This window comes from Phallusia mammillata, chromosome 7, assembly GCF_965637545.1.
Source record: "Phallusia mammillata chromosome 7, kaPhaMamm4.hap1.1, whole genome shotgun sequence".
Classification (NCBI taxonomy): Eukaryota; Metazoa; Chordata; class Ascidiacea; order Phlebobranchia; family Ascidiidae; genus Phallusia; species Phallusia mammillata.
Genome location: NC_137258.1, coordinates 19,839,328 through 19,860,048, shown reverse-complemented (window position 1 = coordinate 19,860,048; position 20,721 = coordinate 19,839,328). Strand labels below are relative to the sequence as shown.

At 38.8% G+C, this 20,721-nt stretch overlaps 2 protein-coding genes across 2 annotated transcripts in view; one reads left to right on the top strand and one right to left on the bottom strand.

The window, feature by feature from the left end:
- Window positions 1-20,721, top strand: part of LOC145239347 (dynein beta chain, ciliary-like) — a 65,209-nt gene that overhangs the window by 32,950 nt on the left and 11,538 nt on the right. Inside the window, exons 54-70 of the mRNA XM_080102651.1 lie at window positions 4,496-4,647; window positions 6,703-6,864; window positions 7,117-7,196; window positions 8,954-9,073; window positions 11,379-11,541; window positions 12,306-12,429; window positions 14,099-14,241; window positions 14,802-14,976; window positions 15,474-15,594; window positions 15,938-16,079; window positions 16,417-16,563; window positions 17,086-17,343; window positions 18,034-18,206; window positions 18,471-18,695; window positions 19,437-19,651; window positions 20,024-20,172; window positions 20,400-20,499. Of these exons, the coding sequence (XP_079958777.1) occupies window positions 4,496-4,647; window positions 6,703-6,864; window positions 7,117-7,196; window positions 8,954-9,073; window positions 11,379-11,541; window positions 12,306-12,429; window positions 14,099-14,241; window positions 14,802-14,976; window positions 15,474-15,594; window positions 15,938-16,079; window positions 16,417-16,563; window positions 17,086-17,343; window positions 18,034-18,206; window positions 18,471-18,695; window positions 19,437-19,651; window positions 20,024-20,172; window positions 20,400-20,499 (2,649 nt within the window). The remainder of the gene's footprint in view (window positions 1-4,495; window positions 4,648-6,702; window positions 6,865-7,116; window positions 7,197-8,953; window positions 9,074-11,378; window positions 11,542-12,305; window positions 12,430-14,098; window positions 14,242-14,801; window positions 14,977-15,473; window positions 15,595-15,937; window positions 16,080-16,416; window positions 16,564-17,085; window positions 17,344-18,033; window positions 18,207-18,470; window positions 18,696-19,436; window positions 19,652-20,023; window positions 20,173-20,399; window positions 20,500-20,721) is intronic.
- On the bottom strand, window positions 34-2,360 carry LOC145239348 (uncharacterized). Its single transcript, XM_080102652.1, has one exon. The coding sequence runs from the start codon at window positions 2,180-2,182 to the stop codon at window positions 680-682; it is 1,503 nt and encodes a 500-aa protein (XP_079958778.1). The 5' UTR covers window positions 2,183-2,360; the 3' UTR covers window positions 34-679.

Sequence of the window (20,721 nt, the reverse complement as noted above, 5' to 3'; positions counted from 1 at the left end):
CGCTTGTCTTGGCCATACGCAATCTACTAGCGGTTAAAACGTATTTTTTTTACTTGAATCAGCACATACAGAATAAAACAGTTTCTTGGCTCCCCTTCCTTGTGTAACACGTGCAGTGAAAAAAAAAAGAAAATGTGCGCCAGAAACTCTTCGGTGCCAAAAAAGTGTACGGGCCTTCATTCCTTTGCAATTATGCGTGTAATAAAAAGAAAACAAAACGAAAACAATTTGGCGAACAAACGAACAAAAGTAAAAAAACAAACAAATAGATTTTGAACTAGCGAAACAGAAAAATTACAAAAAGGCACAAAACTCAGCAAACGGCAACAGTTAGTTTTATAGCATTAGCGCATAGCATGTATGGTTTGCAAATACACAAATAAAACGAATTTGGTGGCATAGCCATTATAACAGTTTTACAGCATTAGCGCATAGCATGTATGGTTTGCAAATACATACATAAAACAAATTTGGTGGTATAGCCGTTACAGCCATATACAATTTCAAACATGCGTTTTGCGGTGCAGTGAGCAAATCATAGTAAACCTTTAATTTATATTTGTAAATGTCTTTTGCAATACATAATCCTTTGTATTTCGTCCCGCTTAAGCAGTATTTTTTACTTTTATTGCAAAATCTGCAATTCACTTTATACACCCGAGTTAGCTAATTAATCAATCTATTCTGGACTTCCCTCTATTTCATCAACATCAACGGAACCAGATCTGAAGTTTTTCTTGCAATTATATCTGTTATGGGAGGGCGATTGGCAGAGACTGCATATATGCTTAAATCTGCACGCTTCGCCGTGACTGCAGCCCCGTTCAATATTAAAGAACATACACATCTTTTTCATTCCATAAGTTCTAGTAACATTTGGCCCCCTATTCGCCATTACTTGACGGATAGAACCCCTATTTTCATTGTTATCTATTTGTGCAGCTCGGCGTGGGTCTCGTGGCCGAGTATTATCAGTATTTTGCCTGTGGATCGGTTTGCGTTTAGGTAAAGGTAGAAGACCACTGCCATGGCGTTTGTGGCCTCGCACCACTTCTTCACCATCAGTTAAACTACCTTGCCTCCCGCAATCACTGTCCGATTGTCGGTCACTGCTGGGTCTTTGTTCACCGCGCCGAGACGCGAAAATCTCACGGCGGGGGTGCTCGTATCTGTTGCGTCGAAGATGCATACTGTCCCCTGCGAGCTGCACAGTGGGTTCTTTAACAGGTTTCGACACTCTTGTGTATGATTCACCATCAGTGCGCCAGCCATCACCAGTATCACGGTGTTTTACAACAGGTGCTTGGATTGGGCTGATTTTACCATATCTTTCGGTAGCTTTTCCGCTGTCCGTATTTTCCAGTTGCGCCAACTTCTCCTCGGTTTCAACCTTCTCTATTGCCTCATGAAACGACCATCTTCGTATTTCCCGTACAGCAGTCAGAACCTTCTGGTGTTTTGCAATAACGCGCACGGCGTTGCTTTTACCGTCAACAAACTTTTCTGCAAGCTGCGTTGTAAACCACAGGAAACGCTTGGCAAGATCCTTTAAGCCATCTAGGCTGCCTTCCGCGTTTTTCACTAGCTTATGTAGCACAGTTAAATGTTGAAGAACATATTTCATAGGGTGGAGGGTAGTAGGGTCTTCGTTTTCAGTCTCACATTGCAACACGATTCTCTTTAAATCAGTGCTCAATCGTTCGAAGGTATACGCGGCTTCATCGCTGCAAGGCGACCTAATTTTGCCTACAGGCCGTTTTTGCCTGTATGTGGGAGTGGTCCTGCCTTCCATTTTCGCATAATCAGCATTGCTTGAAGAAATCTCGCGATTACATCTGTCACACATTTGACTGGCAGGCGAATAAGATTGTATGGCGGCTTCACAAGTTTTCGGCTTCGTAGGAACTTCTTCAGTATTTCCAGTCCAAGTTGCTACATCTTGGGTTTTAATTTCGGTGCATGTTTCTACCTCTTGCGTTTTAATTTCGGTGTATGTTTCCACTTCTTTGGTCTTTGCCGCGCCGTTCAAAGTCATAAAATTGTATGCTGCCAGAAAAACATCAGCGGTCATGGTTATCATTTTGCCGCTATGAAAGTCCACAGGGCCAGTGCTCACTCCAGGTGGTCGTATTAGTATGTAGTAACTGCCAAACGCATCGGATAGTCCACCAGCTGTTTCCATGGTCTTCTTGTAGCGTCTTTTGAAGTTAGCTTCAGATTATAAAGGCTGTAGTGATGAAATTTAAAGGAACACAGGCTTATATACGGACGCAGTGCTTTTTTCTTTTTTACTTCGGGCCGATTAGAAGGAAATCAACCGTGCAAGGATTGCTTCCAGCCCACACTTTGTCGCCAAAACGCTGCACAAGGATAAAAAAAACAAGGATAAAGAAACTGTAATGTCTGGACCGAACTAAGATAAGGACACAGTGAATACAAAAAATGACGGACCAAGTATTGCTCATCCAGCAGTTATGCCTGGCAGCAATAGCTTATTTCACAAAAAATGACATTTAGATCTCATTTAAAAGTTGCTGGAACTTAACTGAAAAATTTCCTACTGCACAGTTCTCAGCTATTACAGCAAACGCATTTACATTTTTTCGTAATTTACGGTTTAAATGAGGTCGGTATCTCGCTGGATTTCACTGCTAGCTGTAGTCAGGCCTTAAGCACCAAGTGCTGAACGATCCAACTTAACGCACAAAAAATGTCATTTAAATTCCTCAACTGGGCCGAAAACTGCATAGCTCAGTACTCAAATGCTTAGCTGGTGAAGTAATGCAGCAATCGCATTGACATTTTTTCATGTCATTTTAGGCTTAAGCAAGGTCAGTGATTTTGCTGACCGCGTTAATCTGGCCATAAGCACCAAGTGTTGTTGTATTCAACTTTTGTAACAACTGCACACTCTTATCGAGGTCTCATGCTGTCAAAGCAGCTGCGTTGACCCTGATCCAATTAGAAAGGTTGCTCGGTCTTCATGCAAGTGGTTTTAGATACTGTACTCCCCTAGCTTTTCCATTTGGAATGGTTAACAGCTGCGTTTTTATCAGGCCTTTTTTAACTTCTTCGCGCGTAACATGACAATGAAAAATGTAGCAATGTCGGACAAACGCTACAACGACATTCGGCACTTGCTGCGATAGGAGGCCGTCATTAACCGCAGTAGCAGCAAGTTATTGAACCTAACAATGGCAGCAAGAAACGTCATATTTCGAACTAAGTATCGAAATGTATTGTTTGTGGTGCGCTTACATACCAACAAAGGTAATAGCTATGCTTTGTTTCACAACGTTACTTCATTTTTCTTCCACGAAAGAAATTTTGTGATGCGTTCGCGCACCTTTTGTTTAGGCGCTGGTTACCAAGCAGTGAATGGGACATGAAAACGTTTTCAGTAGGCCACTGGACTATTTGAACTTATAATATTACATAATGAACTACACTCTCATAATCGCTTGTCAGCTTACTATTTCAAACAGTTTCAAACTTGCCAGCGTTTAATTAGCCACAAACAGACATTGATTCGGACCATGGGACCACTAGTTTATAGGCTTGTCACACTTACCATAGTGCAGATATATTCAAGCAGTTTTAATCAAGTCCACAGTCACACACAAACAAACTGCGGAAGGAAACTCGACGACAAAATAGACCAGTGAACTGTGTCAGTTGTGTGCGAAAATAAGTCCGCTCGAAGCCAGCGGAAAAGTCACACGCCAAAATAAAGTGTTTTATGACCAGAGCAACGATAAACCATTCGCTTGCAATGTTTAGGATCGCATATACGCGAAATATTGTAACTTTTTAAAGGAACAACATTGCAAATAAAAAATCTGTTTAGCTTTTCTTCCTAGATTGTGTTCGTTCAGTAATCCTTTTGACAACAGCAGTAGCGTGGGCATTTTGTATTACTTCCTAAGTATCTAGGTCGTCGTTGGGCGTTCTAGCTAGCGTCTGTAGTTCTTATAACACATTTTTCAAGACAGCAACGTAATATGTGCTGATTTTCACAATATTTTTGTCCATATTGACACATTTCAAAGCAAGATGTATTTCCTATTCCTAGGACATGATATGCATACCAGCAAGTGTTGATCAAAACAGTAAGCGTTAAGTCAACCTTAAACTGATTGCTGACACTTAAACGGACTTCCAACAGTTAAACTTCTACAGAGAACACACAACCGAGCCACTCGCAGTCAAACTAAAAATGAGGACTTAACTACTCGCCCAGAAAGCAGATGCAGCTTTTTAAAATGCCTCCTATCGGAATGTTGGCGGGAAAATGATACTTTTTCTACCATGCCGTTACGCGCTGTTGCACTCGATTGCGCAACAGTATCGTAACTGCAAAGCCTATTAAGCCCGAAGGTGACTTTTCGGCGCAGAAGTTGCAACTACCTTCAGTTGCCTTTATTCTTTAATTGAACTGCCTTGGTTCTTTTGCAAACCTCTCGCAAGGTTTAAACCTCGGGGTTTTTGTTTTTAGGTCACACTTTTGCACCTTCTGTGTCAAAGAGTGTAGAAACTGTGGTAAGAGCGGCCACACACCTCCATCAACGCGTTGTTTCCACGTTTTTGCCTACCGCTGTCAAGTTTCACTACATCTTTAACCTTCGCGACCTCTCCAATGTCTTTCAGGTGAGTTTAGCAACCATTCTGCCCAAGCTACAGGCATTTTCAGCCAATTTCAAGACTTGTTACTTAAATGAAAAGTTTGCTTGGTTTTGCACAGCTGGTAATAGCTCTCCGTTTTCATTTGTCAGCATCAATACAATGACGTCATAGTTAAAAAAAATGTCTTACCTATGTCATCACTTTGTATGTGTAGTGTGACTATCATATTGTGACGTGGCATTTAATCAACTTGATTTTGTTCAGGTTGTAAACTATGTGTTAAGTTATACTTTAACCAGACTGACACACAGTTTGTAAGGGGTCGAGTTCCCTAACCAGACTATTCCACAAATATTTGACTTGTAAAACACGAGGTACTTTCCAGTTTTATGTGGAATTTCGACTACGAATTTGACACCAGCCAAGGTCACTGACAACTATGACACGCCCGACATAAAAGTACTAATTGGCTTAAAAGATTATGCCGTATTTGTTTTCTTGCAAGCTGTGGCTTATAAAGTTTTTTCCTCTACAGTTTGTGCGGCGTACATTTTAATGTCATCATAATACTATTTTACCCCTGCGTTTAGATTTACTTGGCGTTGTACATGTAGACATAACACGAAATCATACGCTCTTCTGGGTAGTGCTGGATTAACCATTAGGCAAAGTAGGCACGTGCCTACAGGCCAGTCAAAAATCCAGGCCACTTTAAATGATTTAGCAACACTGATAATTCTAATTTTTTAGTTGGCAACCCTGATTTTCGGGCCACTTATAAAATGTGCCTACAGGCCAGCAGACCCTTAATCCGGCACTGCTTCTGGGTACAGTTATTTGCCTGACTTGCAATAAGTTGTTAAAAAAATATAACAACAGAAAGCAGTGTTATAAAACATCTAACATTACAGAATGCTGTTGTAGTGCAGTCGATTATATAACCCGTTTTTCCAATATCGATCAAATAGTCTAAGTCCTGATTGCAGTGAAGGTCGAACAACGTGATTAAAATCGATATTTTAAAGTAATAAAACAAGGACATTAAAGATTAAAGTAATGATGCCCTGCAAACCTTTGCAAAACAACATTCGGAAATCAATGAAACAATTTGGCAACGAAAATCACTCGGCACAAAGCCAAGACCTCTTGCCAAGTCTGTAATAATTTCCTTGACCAACAAAATTCGGCTAAAGAAAGTAAAAATGACCATCTACCATTTTACTGGCGCCAAAACAAACCGTAAATACGCCCAATTGTTTCCGGCATTGTAAACCTTATACTCCTATAAACTGCTTTTGCATTGGCGAAATCAGATTTGGGTTGCAAAACTTTCTTACTAAATTGTAACAGTTCTAAAATACATTGCATGTACATCTTTTAAACGCTTCGAGTTAAATGTTATCGTTTAGAATCCAATAACCCACTGAACTACCAGCACTACCTGTTACACGTTATAACACTAGCCAAACTAAACTAGCCTTTTTCTTGTCATTAAACTGTTCGATTACTTACCACAGACGCGATTGTTTGTAAACAATGCACAATTGATGTCAAACAAAGATGTCTGCTGCCTTTTATTCATTAGCTGTTTTACTGCTTGTTCTATCTCACGAAGCAAAAAGTTTTTTGTGTAATGTAACACTCTTTTTTGTTATGCTAATGATCGTGAAGTTGTTTATTTGAGTATAATAGTTAGCAATGGCAAGGTGTCAAATGTGTAACATGGTGTCAAATAACTTTCAAAGAAAAAGTGTGTTTTTAGATGAAATTCGCTTTTACGGCATACATATTTTTACTTTTACAATATACTTTGTTGGTATTGCTGCCAGGCATAATGTATGACCAAGTATTGCTCATATTGCTCATATACAAGTATAGGACGTCGAAACGTCGATTGTTTACAATAAAACTGCTGGATGAGCAATACTTGGTCATACTTTGTTGGTGTTTTTACCTTTTGATGTAACGTTTTACTGGACAAGACAATACTCAACCATCCCAAGGATATTTTCATGATCAGAATCAAGATTAGGCCTTTATTTCAACCTTGTGTGACAACAACATTATATTTTCGATTAGGGTCTGTTGTTTGCTTCACCGGATTGTGTGAAATCACAAATAGATGTTGTACGGTTATGGCTGCACGAATCGGCCCGAGTCTATGGCGACAAAATGGTGGAAGAAAAAGACGCAAGCACCTTTGAAAAAATACTCGCAGAATCAATGAAACGGATTTTCGAGGTACTTTATATCACACTCAACACTCTATTAGCCTAAAAGTTTTGAGTTGACTTTAAAATCTAATCATAAACATTACTGTAAAAGTACTAATGTATATAGCACTGATGATGACAACAGAGATTGTTGAAACGTCTGAACGATGTATTCTATATACACCAGTACCTTGGCAGTAATGTTTATGATTAAATTACTTTTTAAGTCCGTGTATAGTGTTCTCATGACTTTAAAATCGATTTTTTGTTTGTTTTTTAGGGTGGCGAAGACTTTCATGATAAAATTTTGGCAAAACCCAACATATTTTGTCATTTTGCCGAAGGAGTTGGCGAACCAAGGTATGTTTTTCTCAATACTAGACTCCAGGCCTACAAAAAACTTTAAACAAACTCGAAAAAGTCAGGCTCGATAAAATGAACTACGGAGATGGGCTTCCCACTGCGCGAGGGAATAGAAAACAGCAGGCTACCAGGAAGTCACATTTTAGTTCGCACGGTCGATACATTATCACACAATGACGAAGATTGATTGTGTGCCTCGATAGCTCACTGTTAAATGTAACAATAAAAATAGAAACTGAAACGTGCAACAACATATGTGCATCGGTATATTGGTAGTGATTGATTACCAATTTAAAAGGTTTTTAAAAACGGCAATTTGTTTTGTTGTTCATACCCAATTGACGTTTTGCAATCAATACATTACACTATTCTAAATCTTCGTACGTTTAGGTAACTTGAGGTAAAATGCTCTGCGAATAGAATTTAATGCTCATGACACAAAAACTCGTAATATTTTACCTATTATAGACGCCAAAGATTTGGTGCATATTTCATTGGGTAAAATCTAAGTTATCTGTTTTTCCGTTCCAAATGAATAAACGGGATTAAAAACGGTAAAATGTCAAATTGGTAACTTCTGTAGATTTTTAAAGACTGTTAGACACTATTACAAGAGAATATTTGTAGACATGATCTTGTTTACCCCGATGAAGGCGATTTGTGTGTAGGACGTCGAAACGTCAGTACAAAAACACAATTGCCAGAACAGCTCTATAAGGTTGACATTATGCCTTGCAGCAACCGCTTATATATGGAGTTATATATAACCAAATGAATTTTCGGAAGCAGGGTTCTATAGAAAAAGCTTACACCATTCATTTCGAAACTCAATACAAATAGCTCATTTCAACAGCGTAAGTAACAAAGGGGGGAAGTTGCTTAAAAAGGGATCTTGTATGTGATCAGGCAAGACCTTGCATCCGGCCATACGACCTCAGCATTCAGTGTGTGCAGTCAAACCTATTCATGTTGCTAATCGGTAGAAATTGGAAACCGGTCGGCAATAGGATAATTTTAGGTTGCGCAACAGTTACAAGGACACTGTTAAGCCCAAATTAATGGTCCTATTTGAAATCAATGTATCCTTAACAAGGACATTTTGGATTGCTCGAAACTGTGTACAAATAAGTAGCACCACTTCAAAACATGAGTATAACGTTCGCTTAGAATGATAGCAACTATTAGGTTTATGTCACCAATTAAACAATTACCAAGCCCACGCAACGTTGTAAAGGTCTTAAAGGCGAATGACATAATTGGTGGATGGAAGTATGGCGCGTCGCAACTACGGCGCTGTTACAAACTAGGTGACCTGAAATTACAAGAAAATGATCATGCACGGTTTGTTCAGGAGAGCCATAATCTGCCATTCGTTGTGCGGGTGAAAAATATGTTTTACACGGCTTTGAGTTGTAATCGGGTCTGAAATTCGGCCCCGAACCCGAAAGTACAAGCCAGAAACCCGACCAAAATTCGTTTTACAGGTCAAATTAGGCTCAAAACTCGGCGAAAATGCGCAAAAATGATGCCGAGTTTAAAGTCAGGTCCGAATCAAGCCTTTTTAGATTAAAACTATGAGTCCAAACCCGGCCCGAAAAGCCCTGTTCAACTTACAACTTTGATCTGGCTAACCAATAATTTTAGGTGTTAACATTCATACTGTCTCTTTTCTGCGATTATATAAATGTAATTTGCCTTCAGAAAGCGCCCTAAATAACTGCTGTTGTTTGTAAACTGTTCTGCCTGTTTGACAGATACATGCCTGTGAAGAAATGGGACTCACTTTATCAAATCCTGGTTGAAACCTTGGACAACCACAACGACGTTTTGCCTGTAATGAATCTGGTGCTTTTCGAAGACGCCATCATGCACATGTGGGTACAAACGTTCTATTTTCACCTGCGTAAATCATATTACATAGCACGTCACTTGTTCTGTATTTAGAACTGTTTTAAACTGGGTGGCCTGGGCTATCACCAGTATAACTGTAAAATTTAGTGACACACGTTTAAACTGAAGTAATTAGTAACAGCTGTTAGGCCAAATAAAGTGTAGTGTAGGCGAAGCAGTTCTCTATACTGGCCACTGCTATGATGAGTAACGTGTGATGATCTTTTTGCGGGGTGAGATTCGCCCACAATTATAACGAGCCGGTTGGCTGACATCAGGAATGAAGAGCTGATGCTTTGAGAGCTACGTTATTCTTTAGTTAAAAAAACCCTCTTATGGTTGATGGGACTGAGATTCAGTCATAAAATATAACGAGCCGGTTGGCTGACTCCTGGGCTTAGAATAATATAAAGGTTTTCACGGGTTTCACTATTCTTGACTAAAATTTGTTAGTGTTGTTTTATGTCGGTTGTATGGTATTGCATGTTGACGCTTGTGAGTATTGGCCCCAAAAAGGTATATGCGATTGAATTAAAATATAATTTTATTAGTATTATAAACCCTCACCCCGATTCTATAGTCCTATAGCCGTCAACGTTTTCGATTCTATAGCCCTATATCCGTCAAAGTTTTATCAGTACAGTCCCGGAAAGGCTCCTGTCGGGGGTTCGAATCCCACCGAAGGCTAGATTTTTCTAGCCCAGTGGTTCCCAACAAGGGCCCATGGCCTCCCAGGGGGGCCACGAGCTGTGTTCCGGGGGACCACGGGTGTTGAATCACCAGAAACACCCACTAAAATCCATTTCCTTTTTAACTTTATTCCCCAATTTAATAAACTATTTCACATACTATTTGTCTGCACTGATTTTTTTACGATTACGGATTCTTGTTTATTCTATTCGACCTGTTTAAAGTCGAAATTAGTACCGAATTCCAACATGAGATTGCCATTTACATTTTTAAGGGGGCCACAGGTCCTACAGGGTTACTTGAAGGGGGCCACGAGGTCCAAAAGTTACTTTTAGGGGGCACGGTTAACGAAAGGTTGGGAACCACTGTTCTAGCCTATACGCCACGGGCGTGCAACATACAGCCCGCGGGCCAGTGTCCGGCCCCCGGCACCTATTTTCGTGGCCCGCGCAGACTTCAAAGTACTCTATTAATTATGAATACTTTTACTGTTAGAGCATGGAATGTTGCTATTTGTACACCATCACTGGTGTTTTAGACTTTGTACGGCGTCACACCGTGATAAGGTTTTATCCACTGTGACGACATATTCCCGTCATTGCATCATTATAGTGTGCAGTATGACAGAACTGCCTTTCTAGCAATAATTCAGTAACATGATTTATAGGTGCAGTAGATATATTGACATTAAGTCTAAAAGGTTAGCAGATATCCCATTGATTAAAAAGTACTCAAATAATAACTTGATTGTGTGCGCTTTGCTATTAAATAAACTGTTGTATGTGTTTCTTTATTGTCTGGCCCCTAGCATTATTTTAACTATAAGTTGTGCCCCCCTGCGATAAACAGTTGCACGCCCCTGCTATACGCCTTGCCATATGGTGGCGAATGCTTGGTGACCAGTTGATTCGGTATGGCGCCTTCAAGGGCTTGACGTACTGTGGTTTTATTAGTAGATTGCGTATTTTAGAGTAGCCCTGATAAACCCTTTTTGGGCGACTTGCAAAAAAGTACTTTTTGCCCACAACAAATAGTAGCATTGTTCTAGCTTTTTAGCTAAATCTGTGGTGCGATTGATTTTGCAATTGTTTCGAAAATAATAATAATTATTACTCGACCAAAAGTCCAAAGTAACATCAGGCTGTTTTCGAAACCGGAAATAGCCCTTCCGGAAGATTTGTTCATTTAACGCTCAACGTCCATTTCACACAGCAGTCGTAATACCGAAATACAGTAACAATGACACGTGTATTTGTCAAACGGATATCAAACTTGCACAGCGTTAATTCATACCGATATTTTGAACTTTGCCTCGCCATATATAGGTTAGGATTGATATGTAGAACCTATAATCGTGCTTGATGGCCACTGGCCAATATCAAAAATCGATATTAAAAAAGAAAAAAAAAAAACTTTTTTACCCGGTTACTTCGACTTATTTATTTTTAACATAACCTTTTTGAGCGCATCTTCCTTGGTTGTCAACCCTTTTGCGGTTTCATGTAAAAAAGACGACCTTTGGAAGTCGCAGAAAATTGATTTACACAAAAAAAAACGCAAAAAAATTCTTTCAATAACAAGTAATATTCAACACCACAGATGTCGCATAAACCGTATCCTGGAGTCGCCACGTGGCAATGCGCTATTGGTCGGAGTCGGTGGGAGTGGCAAGCAGAGTCTATCGCGATTGGCTGCCTTTATATCAGGGCTGGACGTCTTTCAACTGACTTTGAAAAAAGGTTACGGGATGCAAGACCTCAAGGTGCGAAGTAGAACAACATTCCAAATTTCAAACTGTTTCCAATATAGTACACAGCAAAGAGACGTGAAAAGTAGTTCAGATAAGTACATTTGTTGATAAAATTGGCAGGGAATTAGCATGAACTGAATCGTGTAATTGAAATGGGAAAATGGGCACTGATAGTGGCATAAGTTGGAATAAAAATAAGCTGCAGTTGCTGTTTTAATATAGCCATTTACATCATATCCGCATCGAGCCATTGTACCATAAGTAGAGTACTGACAATGCACACTGCTTCGACTTTTAAGGGCACATCAGTGCAGCTGATGACAAGAGATTGACCGTAGTGTTCTTGACAAATCCACGGCACGCTGGTTTATTCTGAATAACCGACTGGAACGACCTTCAAGGTCGAAATAGTGTGCACTGAATGCCCAAACGTTTTAACTCTTTGATATACAACTGATTTGTCACCCTATGTACGATTTTGTCGTCTACGGTTTCGCAAATACAAAATATGATTTATAAATCCAGTACTCTTCTGCACCGATTTTATGTGCAGAATTCAAATCAGATTGTTGCTATACAATAGTATTTAGGCCATGGTCACAACAATGTCGTATGTTTTACCGCGTAATTTACATGTACATAATCTGTACACATTCATTATTTGTTTTTACGACAGTCCAAAAACAAAAACAAATGACTATTAACAAGGATATAGCAACACCAGTGCCTTATGACTGGTACCCAACGTAAACTAATCCAATTTGTATTTCGTGTAGGCTGATCTGGCCAACCTGTATATGCGGACTGGTGTGAAATGCATTGGCACAGTTTTTCTGATGACTGACGCTCATGTCCCGGACGAACGTTTCCTTGTGCTTATCAACGACCATCTGGCTACTGGTAAAAAGATATTCCGTTTGTTTTCCTATTAGAGCTCATAAGTCATGAGAGTTTTTGGAATTAGAGCTACTTTGCGACTTTCCAATAAAGGAAGCGCTTAACAAGTTGCATCCTATTTCATTTCCCAATTGCAGCTCCATACGGCTAACATTAGCAGTAGGGTTGGGCCAAACCCGCAAATGTTCTGTTTGGTCGAGCACCGAGCATCTCACGTTAAGGTCCCTTACGTCACCAGCGGTGTACTAAGCTGTACAGGCCCCATAAGTACACGTTTTCCACAATCTTACGGTTTGAAAACAACAGACATTTTTGTTCTGGATACCCTTTCGAACACTAGTTTCGTATCTTAGCAACGCATGAATATGCAAGTTTAATGCTCGGGTCAGTTTGTGAAACTACTCGGCCGAGCACCGAGCATCAAAAACAGCGATGCACCGAGTACTCGGGTTCTGGCTCGGCTCGACCCATCCCTAACTAGCAGATATATGTAAAAAACTCTTGGTTATGTACAGAATGTGTATTAATCCTTGCAGCGTGTTTTGTAAATGCTTCCTAAAAAATACATTGAGAAACTTCATGAACGTTTATACAGTAAACGTGTTTATACCGTACTATAGGCCAGTCACTAACCGTTTTGTAGAGCATATGACAATGCTGTGCTGCTCAATACACGCACAATACAGTTAAGTGAGGAAGGAAATAAGAAAAACGGATACAGTGTCCTCAAACAATATCACGTAACTCCATGGTACTGTTTTGGTTTATTCCCATGCCCAGTGTTACGGCACGAAAAGCGCATTGTGGGTCATCCCTAAAACTGTAACTGTAACTGTGTTTGTCAAGCTTGTTTTGCATTTCAATGATGCCTTTCTTGGTAGCTTTGGATAAAAATGTTGTTAAACCACAGTTGTAAGCCGGGCCGGTCTTTGTGGGTCGGGTCTGGGCCTAACTTCGACTAAACCGGGCTTATTTTTGATCCTGATTTCATACTTACTATCAATTGTGCCGAATTTGTATAACTTTCAGGCCTAACATGAGCTTTGTTACAAAAAATGTTCGGGTTTTTAGGCTTGCACTTTCGTTTGTGCTTCTCTAGTTTAGGCCCACTTACAACACTGTAGCAAACAGTGGTTCCCAACCTTTTTTTGTCGCGACCCAAATACTTTCCAAAATTTTGTTTTGTGGCTTCTCGCGACCCATGGACATGCATTCTTACTATTTGGGTTGTATTTTCCATAGGTTGGGAAACACTGCTTTGAAAGTCTTAGATGTTTACATTACATGTTTTGTTTTACCCCAGTGGTTCCCAACCTTTTTTATTACATTCCTCCCTTCGCCCATTTTCGAACTATTAATTCCTCCCCATAAGAAGAAAAACAAATATAACATTAAAAATTAAAGCAATTTGAAATAGACCTTATAAATAGGGATGTCCATTCAGAATCCTTTACCAAATGTAAACCGGGTCCGAATTATAATGGACATAATAATGTATTTTCAAAAATATTCTGTAACATTTTCAATGTAATTTTTTTTGCAGTTTTTATGAAATTCCTCCCCTGAACTCATAAAATTCCTCCCTAGGGAGCAATTCCTCCCCGGTTGGGAACCACTGTTTACCCTGTTACTTGTCAAAACACTTTGACCTTTGACACCAATATGTTTCTAGGTGAGGTTTCCGATTTGTTTAGCGATGAGGAAACAGAAGAGATTATCAGCGGAGTTAGGAATGAAGTAAGAGCAAGCGGATTGTTCGATTCGCGCGAAAACTGCTGGAACTTCTTCCTTGACAGAGTCCGCAACCAACTTAAGGTGAATTGAATAAAAACGTGAAAACATTAATGGGTATGGCACAAGAACGCACAAGGCTTAGTCATCAAGTTGATGCTTGTTATAGTATTGTGATTAGTTTTTTCTACTAAAGTAAACTTGTGTGCCCTACCTGAAAGGCTTTGGCGTGCCATCACTGTTACGCGTACCACAGTTTGGGAAGTGTTGTTCTTTAGAACATCCCTAAATAACGCCAAGAATTTTGCATTAAGTCAGTGGTATCCAAGTCCCAACCGTTTTGACGAATTCCTCCATTAACAGTTCAAAACATCTTTATTCCTCTTAAACACACTACATAGTAGATGCTAAACCATACAAAGATTATTTAAAATTAAGTCTTTTATCAACTTCACAGGTTATATTTCCAGAGCTTGTGAGTCTATTTAAAAACCACATGTAAAAATTAAAGTAAATTCCTTCCCGGTTGGGAGCCACTGTATTAAATCAACGGTGCAGATAAAAAATAGTGTTAGTACTCCTAGTCCTAAACAAACTTATACACATTCCATGTTAGTTTCTTTAAAAGAATATCTATGACACAGATCGTTTTGTGTTTCTCGCCCGTTGGCTCCACCTTGCGAGTTCGAGGTAGGAAGTTTCCAGCTCTCGTAAATTGCTGCTCGATCGACTGGTTCCACGAATGGCCGCATGAGGCGCTCGTAAGCGTCAGTCGTCGATTTGTTTCTGAAATCGAGGAAGTTGCTGCCGAAGTTCCCGGTTGGTACTGTTCGTTTTAGTGTCATGCATAGTAAAGCCTATGTTTTTTTTAACTTTTTTACTACTTTTACCCATTGTAAGGCAACTTTACTGTGGAAAAGTATGTAATTTGTTGTAAAATTCGTTTGTTGAATTTTATGTGGCTAAAATACGCAATTTACGCGAACTACTGGTAGCGATGTATTATGTTATGGACAGGCTTTATGTAAACGCAATCTATTCCAACGATTTAATGTACAATATACAATCTACTCTAAAATACGCAATCTACCTTACCAATTACGATGGATTACGTATTTTTTTAGCAGATTTCAATGTTTTGATTATAGATTATGTATTTTTATTTCTCAAGTCCAGAAAAAACGGATTCAGTGACTTTACTAAATTGCGTTTGCATGAATTCCTGCAGTTACATTTTACAATCTTTCAAAAAAACAATATTGCGGTTTGAAATCGTGCAATACCAAAGTATCAAGTAATCTTACTCATGTCGACAGAACCACCACCAGATGCGCCAGAGGACGAGGAGACGATTGTCGACAGTATTGCGAAGTTTATGGCTCACGCACACGAAACTGTAAACGAATCCAGTCAACAATACAGAATAAACGACAGAAGGTTTGTTAACATTTAATTTTTTTTAATTAAAACAATATTTCAGTACACGCTAAATCATTCTTCGTATTTCATTGGGCAGTGTAATAAACGTGTTATTGATTTCATCGTTATAAAGGGGTTTCTCAGTTCTAAACAAGAAATAAAATAAAGTTTTCGAGATATAAAATGTTAACTTTTTTCAATGGCTATGCTTTTGGGGGCATTTTCACATAGATATCCCTTCTACATGTAAACGAAAACGACTGCAGGCAATGAAAAGTACGAAATTGCAACGCAAAATTTTACACAATGCGTATTTACATACTTTCGTCATGGACATAGAATATTATCTTCTATATTGCAGACATAATTACACAACACCAAAAAGCTTTCTGGAGCAAATTGACCTTTACAAGCATCTCATCCATCACACGAGCAACGAACTCACAAAGAAGATGGATAGACTTGAAAACGGTTTGCTAAAACTACAGAATACTGCAGAGCAGGTAACGATTGCAAAAATCACTATATTGGTTTTTTTAACCATGTTAGACTGTTGTATACATAACCTTTGTGTAAAAAAAAATTTTTTTCGGAATTTGTGTATTTTCTGTTACATGTATTACCAGGGTATCGTATAAGTGTGCATTAACAGAGAAAAGGGTTTACGAGCATTGATTTCACTTTAAAATAGTTCTCAATTTGACGTGTGGTCAGGTGTTAATGTCATTTTTTTTATCAAACTGTTAATATTCGAATATCAATCAAAAATATCAAACAAAATTGCTTAAAATACCTAGTTTTAGTTCCTAGTTTTAGTTTTATTAATTCTTTGTTTTTTAGGTTGATGATTTAAAAGCAAAATTAGCAGCCCAAGAAGTTGAGTTAAAATCTAGAAGCGAAACCACCGAAAAATTACTGGAAAGTGTCGCCAAGCAAACTGAAAAAGTAGGAGCGGAGAAGGAAGTAGCAGATGAGGAGGAGAGCAAGGTAATATTTACGTTCACATTAGATTCGATTGTTTTTGAAATTTAAGACAAAATGCTTACACAAAATTTGTCAGGTTATTTCAGAATATGTTTGTGTGTTAAATATTCAAATGTTTTTTTGTTGTTGATAACTCTGGCTTATATTTGTCATAATATGGGGGTTTAGGATTTTGTTTTTGAGGTATTACTGCATTTCCTATCAATGAAAGGAGTACATTATTAAAGTTGTGTCAGGAAATTATGATCATTCACACAACAACTTTTTAGTGAACGTTTTCTTTTTAATAATCAAAGAAATTAACTAATTTTAGAAACACTAAAAGTTGATACATTTTCGTACAAAATAGCTAATTATTATTTATTTGTTTAATTATATTTCTATTCTTATTTATTTTTTCCATTGTTTATCGTGCACTGTACTACGCACATTCAGTGTTGTTTATCCTGAAGGGGACTTGTATAGGACGTCGAATCGTATTATTACGAGCAAAAATAATAATCTTTTTGTGGTGTTTCTTATCAGGTGGCAGTGATAGCGGCCGAAGTTGCTGAAACCCAGCGTCAATGTGAAGAAGAGTTAATGAAAGCTGAACCAGCCTTACTTGCAGCTACAGACGCTCTCAACACACTGAACAAAGGCAATCTTACGGAGCTTAAGAGTTTTGCTACACCGCCGATAGCTGTAACCAACGTCGTAGCAGCTGTTATGTGCCTCTGCTCTACAGACGGAAAAATACCAAAGGATAAAAGCTGGAAAGCGGGACGCGTGTTTATGGGAAGGGTAAGTTACTGTATCTTGATTTTGTGTGATCTAATTTTCGACAGGTGGCACAAAGAGCACTTTTAACCATTTAAAACGATATATCTTAAACAATGCTTACGGTTAGGGCTATTAGGGTCGGAGTAAGGTGTTAGCAATCAAAATTTAATAAAACTAGCTCAAGAACTTGTTACTAATGTAATATTTTTAAAAACTTACATCCTAACCCTACCCCTCTTCGGCCGCTAAATAAATATTTCACTTATTTTGAACCACCTATCAAAAATTAGCCAAATGTTGGTCTGCCGTGAGGGTAGATCTATAAACAGCATACCTCAGGGAAGACCCACATTAAGCTAATTTTCGATAGGTGACGTAAAGAGCTGAATTATTTATTTAGCGGCTAAAGAGAGGTAGGATTGGGAAATAAGTTTTTGAAAATCTTACATTTGTAACTAAGTTCTTTTGCTAGTTTTATTGAATTTTAAATGCTAATACTTCACCCCGAACCTAATAGCCCTGGCCGTGAGCATTTTTGGAGATATAACGTCTTAAATGTTAAAAGTGCTTTTTGCGCCACCTATCGAAATTTAACTAAATGTGGGTCTGCCGTAAGGTATGGTGTTAGTAGCTCTACCTTCAAGTATACGTCTCTCAACCGTTGACTACCCGCGTCTTGGTATGTTTCTGAATCCTTTTTTATTGTTTTAGGTGGAACAATTTTTGGAATCTCTGATCAACTACGACAAGGAACACATCCACGACAACTGTCTGCGTGCTACACGGCAATATATGGAAGATCCCGAATTTAATCCCGAAACAGTCCGAACTAAATCATACGCAGCCGCCGGTCTTAGTGCATGGGTCATCAATATTGTCAAATGGTAGGCCATTGCTGTTTAAATTTAGTTTTTTTTTCTAAAATCGGGTCAAAATTGTCGATTTTCAAATCTGGTTTAAACCGGTTTGAGGTTCGGTAGGAGGCAGAAACCGGTCAAAACCCAAAACGGATTTTTCTTCAATTTTTTGAGCCCCCAAATCGAAAAAAAAGAAAAAACTTTAGCCTTAGTCTAAAACCTTTCCCAAAGAAACTAAATGCTGATCTAATTTTTGATTTTGATTTTAAGTTTTTTCCTAATTTTTCGCAGGTATGAAGTCTACTGCGACGTCGAACCAAAGAGGCAAGCACTAGCAACCGCTAACGCCGAGCTGGCATCAGCACAACATAAACTCTCCACAATCAGAGCAAAGATCGCCAAATTGGACAAAGAGCTTGCCGTATTGACTGGAAACTTTGAAGAAGCAACTGCTGAAAAGATAAGATGTAGTAACGAGGTGGCGACGACTGCAAAGACGATCACCCTTGCAAACAGGTTACTAACTGAAGTGCTAGTCACCACACAAGTTTCTGTGGTGTTATAGTCTTACATGCAATTGAGCATACGCAAGTCTTGGTTGTACGAGTATTGCTTGACGACTGTTTTCTGCATATGGCAGGGAGTAACAGCCAGAAACATGACCAAGACTTACACATGCTCAAATTTCTCATGTACCACAAACCACTTTGTACCCGTCTGGTTTATAAACAAATTTTATAAATAGCGAGTTTTATGAATGGAACAAAGTGAATAAGTTTGCTGGAAAACCTCTATGCAATTACACAGACTGCCCCTCCAAAATTTTCGAGCGTTTGCTATCATGCTTTATAGTTTATGCACAGGGTTGTTAACACTAAAATTATCCGTTTCCTACTCAAGACAAAACAATGAAACATGCGATCATTACCAAAAAGCTTGATACATATAAGTCCGGTTAATCGCATAACCGAATTGCCAGTCTTTTAAGCGGAAATATGCAATTAAGCGGACTATTAACGTGTAATGTTACAGTTTCACAAACCTTATGCAATTAACCGGATTCGTCTGTACTGTTTTTATTTCTTCTTAAAATCTTTTTGTAAAGCACTTGATTTTTTACGGTGCTTCAGGTGCGATACTTTGTTGTTTCAATTGAAACGTCAAAAAAACGTGTTTTAATGCGACATACACCTAATTCTTTAGATTTCTATACTGTTGGGCTTGACGAATTATACTGAAAAATCATTTTATCAACAGATTGGTGGGAGGTTTGGAAAGCGAAAAAATCCGTTGGTCGGCTTCAGTGAAGTCGCTTTTGGTGCGAAAACAGACTCTCAGTGGAGACGTTTTGCTTACAGCAGCATTTGTTTCCTATCTCGGATATTTCACCAAAACCTATAGAGTGGAATTGCTCAACAAAGAGTGGTTGCCATTCATGAAAAAGCAAAAGGTCAAGATCCCGTTGACCGAAGGTAAACCTTGCTGTTGTCCGTGACCTAAAGTTACCCCTTCTCTTTAAAACACTTATGCAGTTTCGAAGTTAAAGTTTACCTGCTTGCTTTTCGTAACAAATTAATGCTGCAAAATTGTTGCAAAAACAAAAAAGTTTAAGCGTTGTGTTTGTTAGCAACATGGGTGCTTTGATTATATGGTAATAGCAGTACACTATTGACGAGTCTGGAAAAAACAGCTTTTCATGTCTCAAGGAATGTCAAAACTTATGCCCAAGTTATTTTTTTGCAAGCTTGACTAATATTCCCTGGTTGAGGTTATTTTTTGGCATCAAACTTTGCGAAAATCGAAATGAAAATGTTCCGTGAATTTGACTGCAACTTTCATTTTAGGCTTGGACCCCATCGATCTGCTTGTTGATGACGCCACTATTGCGTCATGGAACAATGAAGGACTGCCGTCGGATCGCATGTCGAGTGAAAACGCCGCAATCTTATCCAACTGCAAGCGATGGCCTCTAATTGTCGACCCTCAACTCCAGGTATTACCATTGTAAAAATCTAACCCGCGGTAGGATTCGAACCCACGACCCGCAGACTTTCCTGAACTGGCGCTTTACCAACTGAGCAACGCAAACTTGCTGTTAAGCATGTCGAAAGTTGAATCACATACACCTTTGTCTGTCAGCGTCAAAAAATCTAGCCTCAGTTTTTGGAAGATGTAAGAGGGTGGACATAAGTCAATTTTAAACGCGTTTTATTTCTGCAGGGAATTAAGTGGATCAAAGGTCATTATGGTGACGATTTGCGAATTGTTCAGATGGGACAAAAGGGATACCTTGACGTCATCGAAAAGTGTTTGTCCGAAGGTAAATGTTTTTAATTTATTTTTATTTATAAACAATTAATTGAAGCAGTGGTTCTTAACCTTTTTTGCGATGGAACTCTTAAAGTTTTGTTGTAATTTGTTCGTACCCCGTGTCTGCAGTGTCTGATGAAATAAAGAGTTGTTTTTTTTGAAAATTGTGGTAATTGACAACATTACAGACTAAAAGAAAGTTTTTTTTGCGTATTCTGTGGTGAACTATTGA